This window comes from Chrysochloris asiatica, unplaced genomic scaffold, assembly GCF_000296735.1.
Source record: "Chrysochloris asiatica unplaced genomic scaffold, ChrAsi1.0 scaffold00095, whole genome shotgun sequence".
Lineage (NCBI taxonomy): Eukaryota > Metazoa > Chordata > Mammalia > Afrosoricida > Chrysochloridae > Chrysochloris > Chrysochloris asiatica.
The window spans coordinates 2096405-2114854 of NW_006408613.1; the positions used below are offsets into that span (position 1 = coordinate 2096405).

The 18450-nt window shown below is 35.6% G+C and overlaps 1 protein-coding gene across 1 annotated transcript in view; it reads right to left on the reverse strand.

The window, feature by feature from the left end:
- Window positions 1-1569: 1569 nt before the first annotated feature.
- Window positions 1570-18450, reverse strand: part of ERICH1 (glutamate-rich 1) — a 134039-nt gene continuing 117158 nt past the window's right edge. The window contains exons 4-6 of the mRNA XM_006866719.1: window positions 10608-11102; window positions 6875-7069; window positions 1570-1643 (exon numbers count right to left, since the gene is read on the reverse strand). Of these exons, the coding sequence (XP_006866781.1) occupies window positions 1570-1643; window positions 6875-7069; window positions 10608-11102 (764 nt within the window). The remainder of the gene's footprint in view (window positions 1644-6874; window positions 7070-10607; window positions 11103-18450) is intronic.

Consider the following 18450-nt stretch of genomic DNA (forward strand, 5'->3'; position numbering starts at 1 on the left):
AAAAAGTATTCAAGGCACACTTGTTGAAGGATGCACATGTCGAACAGCACATGGCTGGGGCTGGACCCTCTTTGGACTTGGTAGCATCACTTTCACATGACCCTTAGGTGCAAGCCAGTACCTGGGCACTGAGTATCACTCGGTTCCACAAACCACCAACAGCCATACAAGGTTATTGTTCAATAGATCAATTACCATCTTTTAGGAGAACTTCTCTTTGGTCTTAGTGTCTAAAACAGTGTATTTCTTATTAGCAAATGGTTGTTCTTTATCTTAAGGAAATTGTGTTCAGTGTAACCAACTGCTCTTTCTCGTTCTGTTTTGGTTGTGGATAAAGTTTAGATCTAGGTCACGTAAGAACTGTGACTTTCACTGTAAGGTAGGAGGACATGAGGGTTTTGAAGAGACACATGTCATATTGTTTACAGGATCACTCTGGCTGCTGTGTTGAGACAGTCTACGGAGAAAAGGGTCTACCCATCTATGTATATGAAGGTTATTTTTTTTTATTTTACAAAAATTAGGATACTCTTGTGCAACTTTTTTCATTTTATAATGTATCATAAGCACCTTTCCATAGAAACATCTCTTTCCTTTCAAAAGCAGCACCTTATTGAATTTTTTAAAACATTCATAATTTGTTTAACCTCTTTGGTTAAACATTTAAGTGGTTTTGGTGGTGGTGGTGTGTTGTGGACTTGGTTCTGACTCATAGCAACTCTGCACAGGGTTTCTGAGGCAGTAAATCTTTATGGGACTAGAAAGCTCCATCATTCTCCCACGGAACCAATGGTAGTTTTGAACTGCTGAACTTGAGGTTAGCAAGTGGTTTGCATTTAATTGTTTTCCCATACACTAACAAAGCTGCAAGGATCACTTCTGCACATGCACCTTTGTGTATCTTTATGATAAAAATCTTAAAAATTGAATTGATGGGCTAAAGAGTATGCACACTTAAAACTTTTTATGGATGGAGCCAATGCCTTCTTGAGGGGTTGCACCAGTGGACTGTGGTGTTGAATGGAGGGAGGACTGGGATTGGTGGTGTTTCCAAGAGGAAAAGAAAAGATCAAACAGGAAAACCAATTTTTATTCTCAAAATAGAGAAAAGGAAAACAAGAAATTCAACTGTGATCAAAATAATTAAACCAGAACATTTTAATTTCCATAAAGTATTATTAAAATATAGACTTGTGGATACAGGATGATATGAAATTTTACAAAAATATAGGACTGTCAAATTATACAGTTTATTTAATTTAATATACTGCCCATTTTTAGTTTTTACAGGAATTACAAGAACAGAATCTCTATGCAGAAATTCATGACATATATGTTTGCAAATCAGAGAAAAATTTCCATTTTATCTAAAATTTTTCATTTAAAATCTCAGATGACATCTGACCCACTATGTACAAACACATGAATAAATAATAAGGTGCCCATGTCTTCAAAGCTCTCAGCATTTGGGTTATAAAGAAAAAGTAGGGAATATCATCATTTTTATGCTTCAGCCGATTTCATATTTTCCTTTAAATTTTTTTATCTTCTTATATATACATATTGATTTTATTCACTGTTTCTTTCAGGAAGAATATGTGTAATCCAGTAGTTAAAGAAAGTTGAGATTACTCTGACATGATCTGAAAAGAAAAAAATACATATTATTTTGCTCTTTTTAAAAAAGCAATTAGTCTTTGGGCTCAAAGTAAACTTTGAAATAAGCATCATAACATATAACTTTGGTATTAAATCAATGTTGTTAGTGACTTACCACACTAGTGAGTCTTAGGTTATTTTGTAATGACTTACTATATTTGCCTGATGTGGCGCTGTGGGATAATGCACTGCACAGCAAGATAGTTTGAATCACAAAGTCAGTGGTTCAAGCTCACCAGTCGTTCCCTAGAAACCCTACACAGGGCCACTATGAGTTGGAACCAACTCAATGGTGCTTAACAACAACAACAACCCTATTAATGAGGTTCCTGCTAAATATTTTTAAACCTATGACAAAGAATAAGGATAAATTCTGATTTTACTTGGTTATGAATCTTACAGTTCAGGTTCACATATCCCATTAGACTTGGACTTCATAAAGTCATAGCACACTGTTATATAGAATGTGATTTGAAAGAAAACGGTGTGCTAGATTGCTGTTAGTGCCTCCAAGTCAGTTCTGATTCACAGTCATACTGTATAAGGTTTCCAAGGAAAGGCTGGTGGGTTTGAACTGCAAACTAAACCAGGACTCACTAACTAAAATTAAATGAAAATAGAGGGTTAACCTCAAAATGATGAACTAGAAAAAACAATGTTAAATTAATTATATTTGATACAATGAAGTGAATATACAAGGTGGCTTCAAAAAGTTCATGCAAAATTCCATCATCTTTTAACTATTTTTCCATAAAGTTTTTGAAGTCTCCTTGTACACAACTCAAATTTCATGAAAGCCAATGTGCTATGCCAAGAGTAGTCAAATGCACACTCTCAAGTAGACTGTCTTTGACATCACCTGTCAAACGTTTTATTTATTGCTTCATGCGAGAAATGTAGCAATGAATAAAGATCCATCTCATATGTCAAGCTTTATATACCTTGTAAAGACAATATTCAAATTCTGTCACTTAGAATTCATTTTATAATGGACTTCCACTGCATCTCCAGTTATTAATCACAGAGAGGACATATTAAGTAGTAAGGAAAAGGGAGCAAAACTGATCCACTAGCTTATCAAGTCTATTTCAGTTCCTAGAATTGCCTGCCCTTAGGGAATTTATCTACTGCTGCTGAGGCTAAAGTTTCATTTCCAAGTCAGACTGGACCCACAGTCCTGGGGAACTGCTAGAGGAGGTCTGAATGAGGTAAACTCCTGGGATCTATGGTGCCAGACAGGAGTATGAAAGAATCTATTCAAAGACAAGTAACCTAATCCCTGTAAACCTCTGTTTCCTGAATGTGTGGATAATAGTTAATTTATATATCAAATTCATTACATCCATTGAAGTCCAGTGAATTCCAACTCGGGGTAACCCCATGTGTTGGAGTAGAAATACTCTATAAGGTTTTCTTGGCTGCAGTCTTTATGAAAGACACAGATTGTCAGGCATTTATTCCATGATCCTGCTGGGTTGGTTCAAACTGCCAAACTTTTGGTTAGTGGGCATTTGCAAATCATTTGTATCACTCGCAATTAACTGTGGGAACAGGTAGAACACACACCTTTACAATGTGAGAAGTGTGATAAAACTTAATAAATGACAGCTATAATTATGATAACACATATGTATATATATATATTATGTATACATATATATTATGTTGTTGTTAAGTGCCGTTGAGCCCGTTCCAACTCCTAAAGACCCTGTATAGGGTTTCCGAAGAGCGGCTGGTGGTGATCTTGTGGTGCAGCACATTATCCTTCAGCGCCACAGCAGGGCTATATATATTAATGTGAGATCAATCCAATTAACTGAACACTATAAAACACATGAATTTAACATGTGAAAAGGCTATCTATAGCCTAGTCAAATGAAACATCTATGATTTATGAAAAATAATTATTGAGCAAAGAAGGTAAAGGAGTTATAACAGAAAATAATCTAGAATGACTTTTACAATGCTATTATTTTCAAGCTTATCCCATACAGATGGGAGCTATGTCTACTAATTAAATTTTATAAATTAATTTTGTGGAAAACAGAATTCAAGTTCTAAAAGCTATATAAGTGAAACTGATGTAATGTAGCGAATATTTGAAAATCTTCACTGTTTATAAAATTTTATTTTACAAATTAACTTCACATAGCAAAATTTAAAATGTGTATCTTACATTCACAAAAAGGGAATTCCATTTTTACAGAAAATTCCTTTAAGTTTTAGTTCTATCAACTGCTTAAATTAATTGTGGTTCAAACTAGTGATCTTGATATATGAAACTAATATAGATGAGTTATTCCTACATATGAAAGTGAGCCTTTTTGCTAAATTCTCCCAAATTGCCAAACACTTTCTGGATGCACTAGCATAAGAAAAGTATGAGGAACATAATACATTTTTTTAAATTTAAAATTGCAAATAATTTATTTTCATCTTTTATGAAAATCTCCTATTAGTTTCACTGATTGAATTTTATCTGGTTGGAGATAAAAAATTTTATTCAAGAGTTCTGGTGCTATGGGATAAAGCACTGGACCACAAACTCAGTTTGAACCACAAGGTTGGTGGTTCAAACTCACCAGTTGCTCCTTGGAAACCCTATACAGGGTCACTATGAGTTGGAACCAATTGAATAGCATGGAACAACAACAAATGTGTTAAATACATAATACAGTAGGCCTTTTAGTGACAAAAACTAAACAAGTACTAGGTTTCTAGAGTTAAATAATCTATAAGTTTTCTTCAGTGCCCTAAAGCCAGTTCAGACTTATAATGACCTCTCTGGCAGCATAGTGGTTATTAATCGGGCTGTGAACCATAAGGTCAGTAGTTCAAAACTACTAGCCACTCCATGGGAGAAAGATAAGACTTTCTGCTCCTATAAAGATTTACAGCCTCGGAAACCCTGTACAGGGTCACTATGGGTCGGAATCGATTCGAAGGCACTTAACAACAACATAGGGCTCCCAAGGAATGGCTGGTGGGTTTGAAACACTGAGCTTGTGGTTAGCAGTGTACTGCTTATCCTACAGCCATATCAGAACTCCAAATGATCTATTAAAAGTAATTTATTAGTACTTGTATATGCACAAAAAGTTCCAATTTTCATTTTCGAAGGAATAACACTGCCTCAGTAGTTCTTCCATCTCTCCTATTTTATTTTTCCTTCTTATAGGTTCTATGCCATCAGCAACCAAATAGGCTGCAATTTCTTCCATCTTAAAAATAAAACATTTGATCTAACTTTTTCCTCCAATATTATTTCTCTTCTTCCCTCATGGTAAATGTTCTTGAAAGTATTATCTTTACTCATAGTTTCCAAATTCTCTTCTCCTATTCTCTTGTATCCATTCTATTAAAAGTTTTGGTCCTTCCTTGCTACCTCCCTCTAATTGTCCACATGGACACTGCATGGTCATGGTTATCAATGATTTTCACAACCCTAAATCTATACCTAAATCTCTATACAACAAGTATCTCAAAACTGAGCTCCAGATAGTATCTCTTCTCTCCTAAGTTTACTCCCACTACTCATTGATTTCAATTGCTCAGGCCACACATACCACATCTAGTCTGTGAGAAAATTTTGTTGAATCTACCTATAAAATACATCTAGAATTTGACCACACTTCACCATCCCCACTACTATGACCCTGGTCTTTGCTACAGTAATTGCCCAACATGATTATTATTATAGTTTCTTTCTGGTCTCTGTTTCTGATCTTGAAATCTTCAATCTATTCTCAACACAACAAAGAGATTCTGCTAAGTGTAGCCAAGCCATGTTGCTCTTCTCCTCAAAGCCTTCCTGCTCTTCTCCTCAAAGCCTTCCATTCTCTTAGAACCAACAAACTTACCATGAACTCCAGGGTAAAACATGATATGATCCCCCTGTTACTTTTCTTAATTTGTCTTCTGCTATTCTATTCCTCATTCATTCTGCTTTAACCAAACTAGTTTTCTCAGTGTGCTCATAGTAGACACCTTCTTTCTACTCCTAAAATAGACTAAACACATTTGTACTTGATTGTAAGAATATCTTCTTTATTTTCTTCTTCACAGCCTTATTATTATCAAATGTATTACACAGTACATATTTTGTTTATGTGTCCTATTTACTTTCTGTATCCCTGACTAAAATATAAACTCCAAAATGCAGTATCTTTATTTGCTGTTTTCACTGATAAACCCCATGACACACAACAGTTCCTAGAACCAAATGCCTGAGTAATAAATATTTCCTTAACAAATCATTGACTACATTTGAGCTAGTCCCTCCTAGTTATCCCCACCTACAATGATTTATCAAACTTAGGAGTTAAAATACTTATTGTCCATGTCATTCCTTTGCTAATAATAGCACCATATTGTAACAGCTTTATTGCTGTTTAACTTGAATTGCTATTTGACTTTTTAAAAAATATATTAGCCTTGACTCTTCAGCTATACAGTAAGAATGAAAACCACACATTTATTTTGAGATTCCATTAAAGTAATTTACAAAGTATCTTTTATTCATTCATTCCATCAACAATTTGTCAAGTGCCTATTCTGGGTCAGGCACATAGTGGTGTGCAGGTAAAGTAGTTCTTGACAGATAGATGGATAGATAGATAGATAGATGAAAACACCCTAATTTTCTGTGTTGGCAGACATCCATGCTCTAAACACTCCCACCATGGTCTACTTCCAGACATCAAATGGTATCACTGCATGTGCAGTTGGAAAGACATGAGCACAGTTGGCTAGTAGTCAGCTTTAGCACAGCACTGCTTACACAAAGCAGGTACCGAATAATGGCTAAGTAAGTAAACAAAAGAAAAATCATTTTAATAATTCAACTCTCTAACTACAGGGGTTCAATAAGTCATGACAAGATGAGTGGAGACATGTATGCTCTAACAATCAACAGAGGAGAAGGAGAAAAAAAGGAAGAAATACATTTTCTCATTTCCGCTTATGCTTATGAAAATTTGGCCCTTAATGTTAAATAGCTCACAAGGTTGGAAGATTAGCTTATACATATATTTCTGCATATACAATAAGATATATTTTTATATCAAGCAGACACACAAGAAGCATATTCCTATATGGGATTCTATTCTTCCAAGCCATATATGCAATACTATATTTTCTGATTCATTACTGTTTTAAGTGTAATTTTTTCAGTGGGAAACCCTGACAAGAGCATCTTAAGCAGTACAGTACATACCAAGAGGCATCATACAATGTTCTGGGAACACTTCCAGAGCACTCTTCAATCTTTCAGTATCTTGCAAAAGTAACAACGTTTTCATGTGATCCAGAATGAGCACATCTGAGGCAGACATGCTGTGAGATTCAAGATGTTTAAATAGCTCTTCAGTGGTCTCTATGAAGACAGTTGAACTGGAATCTTCAGAGATACCTAAATAAAGGTAGTATTACTGAAAAATATACATTTCACTTTTTTTTTTTTTAATTTCTCTGTTTTTAAAATAAAACAAAGATAAGCTTTTATCTCTAAAAGAAAGCCTCAAACATATGTTTCTACTTAGAAATGTTTGAGTTATAAAAAGCTACCACACAAGATAATCAGAAAAGAACTTTGGAAAATAGACAAGAAGACAACAAAATACTACTATTTGTTGAATGACAATGAAATTCTTAACTGTTTATATGTAGGAACATACTTTACTAAATATAGCATGCATGAACATATTTAGGTCATGTATCTAAAATATAATAAAAGAAGAGGACTATTTTGTAGTCTTTTATTATTTGATATTATTATTACTTAATAATAATAAATATTGTTATATTTAATTAATATTTAATAATGTTAATTATATATATATTATTATATTTTTAAGGAAAATTATAAAAAGAAGATACTGGCCTCAATTGTTTCTATTGAAAAATCAACCATCAATGTGATTATTGTTTCTCTAAAAATAATGTTTTTTTTTTTTTTTTTTTTTTTTTTTTTTTTGGCTGCATTTTAAGATTTGTATTATTGGTTTAATTTGCCAATTTTTCATCTTTTTGTCCATGTTCTTCATATTTTCTTCAACATCTAAATCATAGCTGTTTTAAATTCCTATCTGATAGTTTAATATTTTCTATAAACCAAATAAAGAAAACAAACCAAATTCATCAACAATGAGTTAGTTCCTAATCTAAATGACTCTGTAGGACAAAGTAGAACTGGCCATAGAATTTCCAAGGATGCAAATCTTTTACAGGACTCCTGAGGTGGCACTGTAGGATCAGCAGTAAACTGCGAACTGCAAGGTTTGCAGTTTAAATCCACCAGCTGCTTTTCAAAAACCCAATAAAGGGCCAGTATGAGTCAGAGTCGACTAGACGGTACTTAACAACAACAATAATAACAAACCTTTTTCAGGAGCAGACAACCATATCTTTCTCCTGTACAGCAGCTGGTAGATTCAAAACATGGACCTTTTGGTTAGCAGTTAAGCATTCTAACCCCTACACCAACAGGGCTCCTAAATATTTTCTACACCTGTTGTACTATATTTCTTCTACTTTTATTTCCTCTTGATACTGGGTTTTACGGCCTTGTGTCTTAGCATGCCTGACAAATTTTTACTGAGCATATATGTATAATTGTAGTAGACTTGGATGATGATATTTTTCTCTAGAGAGGGTTCTCTCTTTCCCCTGGTAGACAAACAGATTGGAAGTTCATCAACTTGATGCATTTGGTGTCTGAGCTGACTAGAAGCTGGGTTTCATGTTTGGTAAAGGATAATCTATCTCTGGTTTATTCTAGATACTAGGATAGCATCCTTTAGGTAATCCACTCCAGGGTCTGTGTTAGTTTTAGGTCCTTTGGGTTTACCTTGTATCCTCAACAGTACAAGCTTTCCAGATTTCTGGTCCCTATTTGTGTCATCTGAATCTTTGTTAAATATGTTTTCAATACACTAATACAAATTGTTGATAAACTTAAAAAGAGGAAAGAGTTAAAGTCACTTGTGGCCATCTTGGCAGTAAAACTGATCTATTAGTAATGGTATTTTCATAACATTTTTGAAAGAACTACCATATTATTATATAGTACATACTTCTCCATCTTAATTATAAAAATACTTGGTAAAATTGGATAATACTAAAATGGAATCTAACAATAATGAAATTAAAATAGAAAAAGACTTTATTTGAGTGCCATTGCTCATGGTATACCTTACTAGATCCTAGTTACCAATTTTTGCCTTTCTAATCCATAGGTAAGACTTTAATAAAGTTCAATACAAATCTCCACCAATCTTCAGTCACTTGTCTGTAGTGGCTTGCATGCGATGCTGTACGCTTTGCCACCTGAATTTTATATACCAGCAGGGTGCCCCATAGTGGACAGGTTCCAGCGGAGCTTACAAACTAGAAAGGAGGAGAGGTGAACCATTTCTGAATGCTTAGCCACTGTAAAAACTATGAATATCAGCATAAGATTGTTAGACATAGTGCTGGAAGGTGAAAATACTATGAACAGCACAAAAATATTGTCAGATATAGTGCCAGATGATAAGCCACTGAGGTTGGAAGGCACTCAAAATACAACTGGGGAAGAGCTGCCTCCTCAAAGTAGAGCTGATGATGATGACACCAAAGGCATAAAGCTTTTGGGACGTTCATTTGCTGATGGGACATAACTCAAAATGAGGAAAAACAGGTGTTGTTGTTGATGTAAAGTGTTGTAGAGTCAATTCTGACCCATAGTGACCCTGTAAGCGTTTCTGAGGAGCAGTTGGTGAGCTTGAACTGCCAACCTTGCAGCTCAAACAGCTTTGCAGTCTGACGCATTAACCCACAGTGCGACACCAGGGCTCCCATTAATAATCAGACCATGGAATATACAAAGTAGGAATCTATGAAAACTGGAAGTTGTCTACATGAAATACAGTGCATAAAGATTGAAATCCTAAATATTGGTTGTGTGCTGTGGAGTCGATTCCAACTCACAGTGACCCTGCATAGATTTATGGTAGTGGAAATCCTCATCTTTCTCCCATGGAACAACTGGTAATTTTGAACTGCTGAAGAGAATTGGCAATGAAGACTATAAGAAATTATTTATGAAGATCAAAGACCACAGCCTTCAGCATGGGTTGCACTTCAATATAAAGAGAGAAAAAAAATCCTTACTATTGGACCAATAAGTAACATCATGATAAATGGAGAAAAGACTGAAGTTGTCAAAGACTTCATTTTGCTTAGATTCATTATCAACAGTCATGGAAGCAGCAGACAAGAAATCAAATGATGTACTAAACTAGGCAAATCTGCCACACAAGATGTCTTTAAAATGTTCAAGAGCAAAGATGCTAGTTTGAAGACTAAGGTGCACCTGACCCAAACCATGGTATTTTTGATAACCTCACATATATGCAAAAGCTGGACAGTGAATACGGAAGACCATAGAAGAATTTGAGTTATGGTGTTGGAGAATATTAAAAATATTAAGGGCTCCCAAAAGAACAAACAGATCTGTGCTGGAAGAAGTACAGCCAGAGTGCTTCTTAGAAGTCAGAATGGCACCTAACAATAACAATAACAAAGGATATATACTTATTAATTAATTTATAAAAATGAACATAAGTTCATTAAAGTCTAAGATCTGTACTTACCTTTCATACAGAAATGTAACATACAATATCAGCATGGTTTAACATCTAATTTCAGAGAAATAAATCCATCATGAGACCAACATGCATCTGAAGTCACTATTTTACCGAGGTTGGTTCTGTTTTATTTCTTTTGCTAAGAATTAAGAAATGTGCTATTCTAGATCTTTGGTAGAAATAACTGAAATGTTCTTATTTGTTTCTCTAATTACTTATTTTGAAATTTTTAATGTATTTCATAGCTTAAACATTAAACATTTTACTATGCTTTTTATTTTCAAATGACTACTCAAAAGAACCATTAAAGAAAAATCATACCATCACAAAAATATAGTTCTTGTGTTGACTTTAAGAAGTTTAGAATACCATCTGCTTTTTCATTGATACTTTTAGTAACTTCTTCATTGGTGTCTTTAAAATCTTCCTCATTGGTGTCTTTAGAATCTTCCTTGTTTGAGTCTTCAACATCTTCCTTATTAGAGTCTTTAACATCTTCTCCATCAGTATTTCTTAATTCATCTTGTTCACTGCTGCTTTCCTCAGGCTGGTACATGAAATTGACGCCAGAAACTTTTGTTAGTAAACCAGCTGCTTTCTTCTTTTTAATTTGCTGCTTCTTTTTCAGTTTCCTTTTTTTATTTTTGCTTATTGTGGGGCCATCTGTGTGCTGTGGCTGTAATTTTTCTTGTAAAAGACTCCACTGGTTCTCTGATTCTGCTTGTTCTACAAGGACACTATTGGAATTTTTAAAATTTTTCTTTGATTTATGCTTTCTAATCCTTTTTCTCTTTGGTTGATCGTGAGGATCTTCACCTATAATAAAATAAAAAAAGTGTCAGTAAAATAGAACCTTAACAAACATGTTAGCTTAAGTAAACTTTCTATTAGAAACATAAATGTCTAGTTAAAATAGCATTTAAAATACTTACTTCAGGGATTCTCAACCTTATCTCACACTATTTACACTATCAAATATTCTGAGACTATGATATAAAGAATAGCCTAAGTTTTGTTTTGTTTTGTTTTGTTTTTTACAAGAAAGGCACATAAAAAAACTACTGTCATTGAGTCACTTCTGACTCAAGGGGACACTTATAGGGTTTCCAAGACCATATATCATTACAGGATCAGACAGACTCATCTTTCACTCACAGAGCCACTGGTAGGATTGAACCACTGATCCTGCAGTAAGCAGCTCAATGCCTACTCACACTGCTACATAGTCTCCTTAAGAAAGCCAGGTAAAATTTATAGTCTGTGGTGGTTTTCGTTTTTAAATTATGGTGTGTTTTTAATGGATATGTTGTTGTTGTTAGGTGTCATCAAGTCAGTGCCGACTCACAGTGACTTTATGCATAGCAGAACAAAACAATGCCCGATCCTGGGCCAACCTCACTACTGTTGCCTCGCTTGAACCCATTGATGCTGCCACTTGACCAATCCATCTTGCTGGGTTCTTTCTCTTTTTCTCTGACCCTCCATCTTACCAAACTTGATATCCTTCTCCAGCAACTAGTCCCTCCTGACAATATGTCCAAAGTATGAGAGATGAAGTTTAGCTATCCTGGCCTCAAAGGAGCACTTTGGCTACCCTTCTTCCAACACAGATCTTTTGGTTCTATGGGCAGCCCATGACACTTTCAATATTCTCCTCCAACAACATAACTCAAAGACATCAATTCTTCTACCATCTTTCTTATTATGGGAATAGGAGTTAAATTTTTTTGGGATTAAAATTATTCAATCCATGGCATTTTCAATTGCCTCATATGCATGCAAAAGCTGGAAAATGATTAAGACTAAAGAAGAATTGATTCCTTTAAATTACAGTGCAGGTAAAGAATACTGTATAGACCATGGACTACTAGAAGAATGAACAAATCTATCTTGGAAGAAGTACAGTTAGAATGCTTCTTAGAAGTGAAGATGGCAAGAGTTCATCTCATATACTTTGGATACAATGCTAGAAGGGACCAGTCCCTGGAAAACATCATGCTTGGTAGAGGGTCACTAAAAAAAGGGGAAGATCCTTGATGGACTGGATTGACAGTGCTTGCATCAATGGGTTTAGACATAGCAACAATTGTGAGGATGGTGCAGGAATGGACAGTGTTTTGTTATGCTGGACACAGGGTCATTATGAGTCAGAACCAACTCAAACAACAACAAACGGTCTTGATTTGAAAACAAAACAAAACAAAACAAAATTTAAACCCCATAAATTTATAAGTTTGTAAAATTTTATGTTGGTACCATCTAAGAATTACTTATTTGAATGAGAATAAAAAAATAAGGATGACTTCCCATTTGAATCAATAATAGGTCACATGAAATGAAGATGAAGTTTAGGTACTAGGCTAGCAGAAGCTGGGATAAAAGATGAAATGTATCAATGTGTGCTGGTAAACAGTTAATATATGATATATGGCTCTGGGTAGAGGTGTGTGTGTGTGTGTGTGTGTGTGTGTGTGTGTGGAAAAAGGTCCTGAGTTGTATCATTTGTGAATTTTTGCGGTAAACACTCTCAACGTGGCTTATTTCAAACTACCAACATGATAATTACTGAGTGGGAAGAGATATGCACAACTGATTCTTCCTGAGCTGGTAAGGAGTCAGACCTAGGAAGATGACCTGGGAGAAAGCACAGTGGATAAGCCTTGACTCATAGGATCAGGCAGAAGTGGCCTATCCAAAACATTAATTATAAGGAGAAACACACAGTTCTTAAGGTTATTTCAGGAATGACAATGAATGTCTATGATGAATAACTGCCATCAGGTAGAGCTGACAGAAGATGCCTCATAATATATAAGGATAGATATAGAGACTGAAAGAAAATAATTATTATAAAAATTGTGCACAACATCTAAACCATGTATGCATATGCTTAATGATATGTACACCAATTAAGAATGCAGATATTGTCTGTACCACAACCTTTTGTGTCAAAGTCAATAGAGGGCTCTCAAGGTTCTGCTTGGATAGATCTTGAACTGTAATACTTCTTATTGTGCTGTGAAATGCTTTGATTTTCAGACAATTCTCAGTTTTGGAAAGTAAGTTTTAGATTTTTCTGAGCTACACACTTGTTGTTAAGTGCTGTCGAGTTGGTTCCTACTTATCGCAACCCTGTATAGGGTTTCCAAGGAGCGGCTAGAGGATTTGAACTGGTGACCTTGTGAGCTGCACACTACCACATACATATCAAAGATTATTATAAAACATTAAAATTAAACTTTGTATATCAAAAATTTGAAACACTGTATAAAAGCACAGCTTCATTATATTGAATAAAGCTGTGATTTTCTTTCATTTCCATTTAGGGACTTAAAATCTTGTCCTCTAGAATTCGATACACCATGTATAGTTTGTCCTCCATACTGGAGCTTTTCATGTTAGTTCTTACATTTCAGCTAAGTTTTTCAATAGCCTCAACAGTGATTCTCACTAGAGTTCCAGACAGTCATTAGATCAGATGTGCATAAGATAGGAATCCTACTTGTTATAATGTTCTAGGTGCCCTGTTCAAAACGGCTACTTTTTCCTTTCTTATGGACACTATGAGTCTATTTATGTAGCCTAAATTCACATTAATTTGATTTTTAATCACTGAAAACTCTGTGCCAAATACACTGCTCGACAATGAGCCACTCATGTTGGAAGGCACTCAAAAACGATTTGAGAAGATTTCTCAAAGTATATTTGACCTTAAATGACATGGATGGAGCAATGATTTCAAGACCTTCGTTTATTAATGGGGAACAACTCAAAATAAAAAGAAACAGTTACAAACAACCATTAATAATTGGAAATATGTAATATATGTAAAGTGGGGATAATAATACTTCTATCATAGGGGTATTGTGAAGGGTCTGTATGATTTGGAAAGATGGAAGTTGTCAAAAATTAAATGGAATACATACATAAGGATCAATATCCCAGGCATTAGTAAGCTGAAAGGAACTGTTGCTGGCCATATGAATTGGACAACCATATGGTTTACTACACCAGGAATGGCAAATTGAAGAGGAATGGCGTCACATTCACTGTCCAAAAGAGCATTTGAAGATCTATCTGGAAGTAATACTCTGTCTGTGATTGAATAATATCTATATACCTACAATGAAGACCAGTCAATATAACTATTTTGAATAGATCTGTTTTGGAAGAAGTACAGCCAGAGTGTTCCTTGGAGGCCAAGATGGCCAAACTTGGTCTCCCATACTTCCGACATATTGTCAGGAGGGGCCAGTTGCTAGAGAAGGATATCATGTTTGATAAGGTGGCGGGTCAGAGATAAAGAGGAAGACTCCCAGAGAGATGGATTGGCCAAGTGGCAGCATCAATGGACTCAAGTGTGGCAACAGTAGTGAGGTTGGCCCAGGATCGGGCAGTGTTTTGTTCTGCTGTGCATAAGGTTGCAATCAGTTGGTACCAACTCGATGGCACCTAACAACAACAACAATAACCAATTTCTTCAGACTGAAATTTATCAAACATTCAATCAAGACACATTGATAATTACTGATAATTGGAATGTGAAAGCTGGAAACAAAGAGGAAGGACCAATAGTTGGAAAATATGGTCTTGGTTGATAGGAGTGATGCTGGATATTACATGATAAAATTTTGCAAGGTTTAGTCACTGCAAATAACTTTTTTTCAACATAAAAGACAACTAAATACCTGGACCTCACCAGATAAAATGTACAAGCATCAAATTTGACAACATCTGTGTAAAGAGATGATGGAAAAGCTCAATATCAGTCAAAACAGCCAAGGCAGATGGTGGAACAGACCATCAAATGTTCATATGAGAAGCTGAAGAAAATTCAAACAGTCCACTTGAGCTTATATGACCTTGAACATATGCCATCTGAATTTACAGACCATCTCAAAAACTAGATTTGACAAAACTCAAAATTATTTAATAATAATAATAATAATGATAAACCCAGTTTACTGGTCAGAAAGCAAAGGAGGAACCTGAGACTAAGGCCCTCAACCACTCTTCTGATCTGGAAAGGAACTCATCCTCATGGCACAGTTTTAAGCCAAGCAGTAGATTGTATGTTTTTGTGTGTGTGTGTGGGGGGGGGCGGGGGCGGTTTGTGGTGGCGGCAGCAACAATACTAGGCAAGGTATAGTCACCATGGAATGGTCAATCATTCAAAATCAAATGGGCAATATTTTCCATAAAGCTGGCACCTAACAACAACATGTGTCAATAAGGAGTCTTGGTGGTGCAATGGTAAAGCAGTCTGTTTACCACTGTAAAAGTAGGCAGTTGGAACCCACAAGGGCTCTGTGAGAGAAAAGACCTATTGCACTCTGTTCCCATAAAGATTATAGTCTTGGGAGCCCTCAGGGCATTTCTACTTTGTCCAGTAAGGTCAGGTCGGTGTGAGTCAGAATAGCCTCAGTGGCACATAACAAGGTATGCAAAAACTTAATGCAATTCACACTTAAAGTAGGTACAATTTATTGCATGTCACTTATATCTGACAAAGCTCTTTTATTTTATAAAAATCAAGTTTTCTATAGTGAGATTGCCTGGGTTTCCATATCATTGACTAGCCTTAGATCAGTTTTGTCATTTGTAAAGTGGGGATAATAATACTTCTATCATAGGGGTATTGTGAAGGGTCTGTATGTTAATACATGTAAAGTACTTAGAATACTGCCTATCACTTAGTGGGAATGATGAACCTGCATAATTTTGCAGCAGTTTGGTTAAGTGGTATTTTGTTATTGTTGTTATAACAACCTTGTATATGGTTTCCAAGGCGGTGAATCTTTTGTAGAAGCAGAAAGTCTATCTTTCTCCTGTGGAGGGGCTGGTGGACTCAAACTGCTGAGCTAGTGGTTTGCAGGCCAGTGCTTATCTTACAGAGCCACTGGGCTCCACAGTGGTATTCTGTCTTTTATTTCCATTTGTCACAAGTGGTTATTTCCATTCCTAGTTCTTAAAGGTACCAGGTGACCAAGAATTTCCAATATTTCTAAAAATGAAATATTATACAAAATATCTTATATGTCACCTCATATAGAAAAAGAACATACTCTATTTTATTTAAAATATATACCTTCAATTGTAGTGAAACATGGCACTGTGAGTTACACATAGTAATTGAAAAATAAGGTAGATATGAACAGCTTTAGCATAAAGGAGTAATTTAGCATGAAGGAAAAAGTTTCCATGTGGAATGGAGTCAAGGAATAAGTCTTAGAACAAATACAAGGATAATATACTGGAGAAAGAAAATTTACGTATAATTCTAAAACTGTGTTTCAAAATTTAATTTAGACAAGCAGAGTAAACTTTTGCAGGTGAATTCTATCATAAGCCACAAAACTCATCTATTTTGCAATTACTGAACTTCTGTTTGCTCAGACATAGCTGTTTCTTTATGGTGTTTTTTATTACATTGCTCGGCTTCTTGGTAAACTAGAAAACATTTACTAAACAAAAGTCACATTTAAATCTAGGTGGCAAGATATCCATGACCTAACAGTTATACATACCCAGTGGTTCCACACACATTCAAATTCTTACCAAAGGGTTTCTGCTGCCTTCCAGGCTGACCATGATAATGTTCTTAAATTTATTAAAGAAGAGAGGACTATAAGGAATTATTTGTCAAAATCAGAAATTAAACAACTGTGATACAGTTACATATATTTATGTTAATCTATGTAACTAAGCAGCTCTGGTAGCGTACTGGTTACGAATCGGGCTGCTAACTTCAAGGTCGGCAGTTCGAAACTACCAGCTCTTCTGCGGGAGAAAGATGAGGCGTTCTGCTCCCATAAAGATTTGCAGCCTCAGAAACCCTGTGCAAGGTCACTATGAGTCGGAACCGACTCCACGGTACTTAACAACAACAACATAATTTTCTCTTCCAAACTGGTTTCCTGAAGACAGATACAAAGCATACATTGCATACACTGCATGTAGAAAAATTCTAATAACCACTTGTTTTGAATTTATATTTCTGATGTAAATATCTATAAAATATTTCGATGAGGGAAAAAACACCAACCAAAAAAAGAAAGAGAGTAATCTGTCTCTTTCTTCTTTTTTCCTAGTCAAATAATAATTTTTACTTTTCATAATCTTATATGTTTTAAATGTCTCATAATGCCAGGTCATTATGAGAAAAGCAGCGTTAAGAGAAACTAAGGCAATCAAATGCTTCTCAGGCTGCTATTGTTAAGTGCTATCGAGTTGATACCAACTCATTAACAACCCAGTGCAGCGTTTATGAGTAGCAGCTGGTAGATTTGAACCGAAGATCCTGAGGTGAGCAGTCCAGTGTTTATCTTACAGAGTCACATCAGAACTCCTACAATTGCTGCTCTCAGCTCACTTGTCTTTACACTGTGACTTCTGTACTTCAACTGGGCTAGTATGTGCCATTTCAAACCACAGGAAGAGCAGACTGGCTCAGGAGCTATAGCCAGGAGGGCACCCAGCCCACCCTGATCCACATGACGTTCTTATTCTCCATGGAAATGCCAAATCACCTGGGACTACTGCCCACTGTAACCTCAAATTTCAGAAGTTAGAATTTGCAGCGAAGCAACTGCCACATGGTCTGCACATCTCTACCACCTTCTTGAAGCCTGAAACTGCAGCTCTGCTTGGACAGGGGGGCAGCAGTCAGTATTTCATGATGTTGAGGAACACACATACAGGTTAGTAGCCATGGCCCTGGTATTGGCCTTTTTGTGTATGTATGTCCTGGTATGGCACTACAAGTTAATGTGCTGGACTACAAGGTCGGTTTGAAACGCAAGGTCTAATGTTCAACCTCACCAGCCACTCCTTCAAAACCCAATACAGAGTTGCTATGAGTTGGAACTGACTTGACGGTAGTTTACAACAAAAACAACATATGTTTCTTTTAACTTTACTTGCATCCAAGTCTGGGGAGAGGGATGGGATGGAAGTGACTAAGGACTTGAGGTACAGGAGGCACTCTTTACTCAAAATACGTAGGTCTTTACTTGGCTTTATGGTGATTTAAGTAGTTTACTATTGTCATAAATGTGAGCTGTTGGATAATGACATAGTCAATAAGTAAGAAGTAGGTGTAATCTTTGCTTACGCCATCTTGCTCCATTAACTCAAGAAGAAAGGAAAGTTCTCAAGATTAATT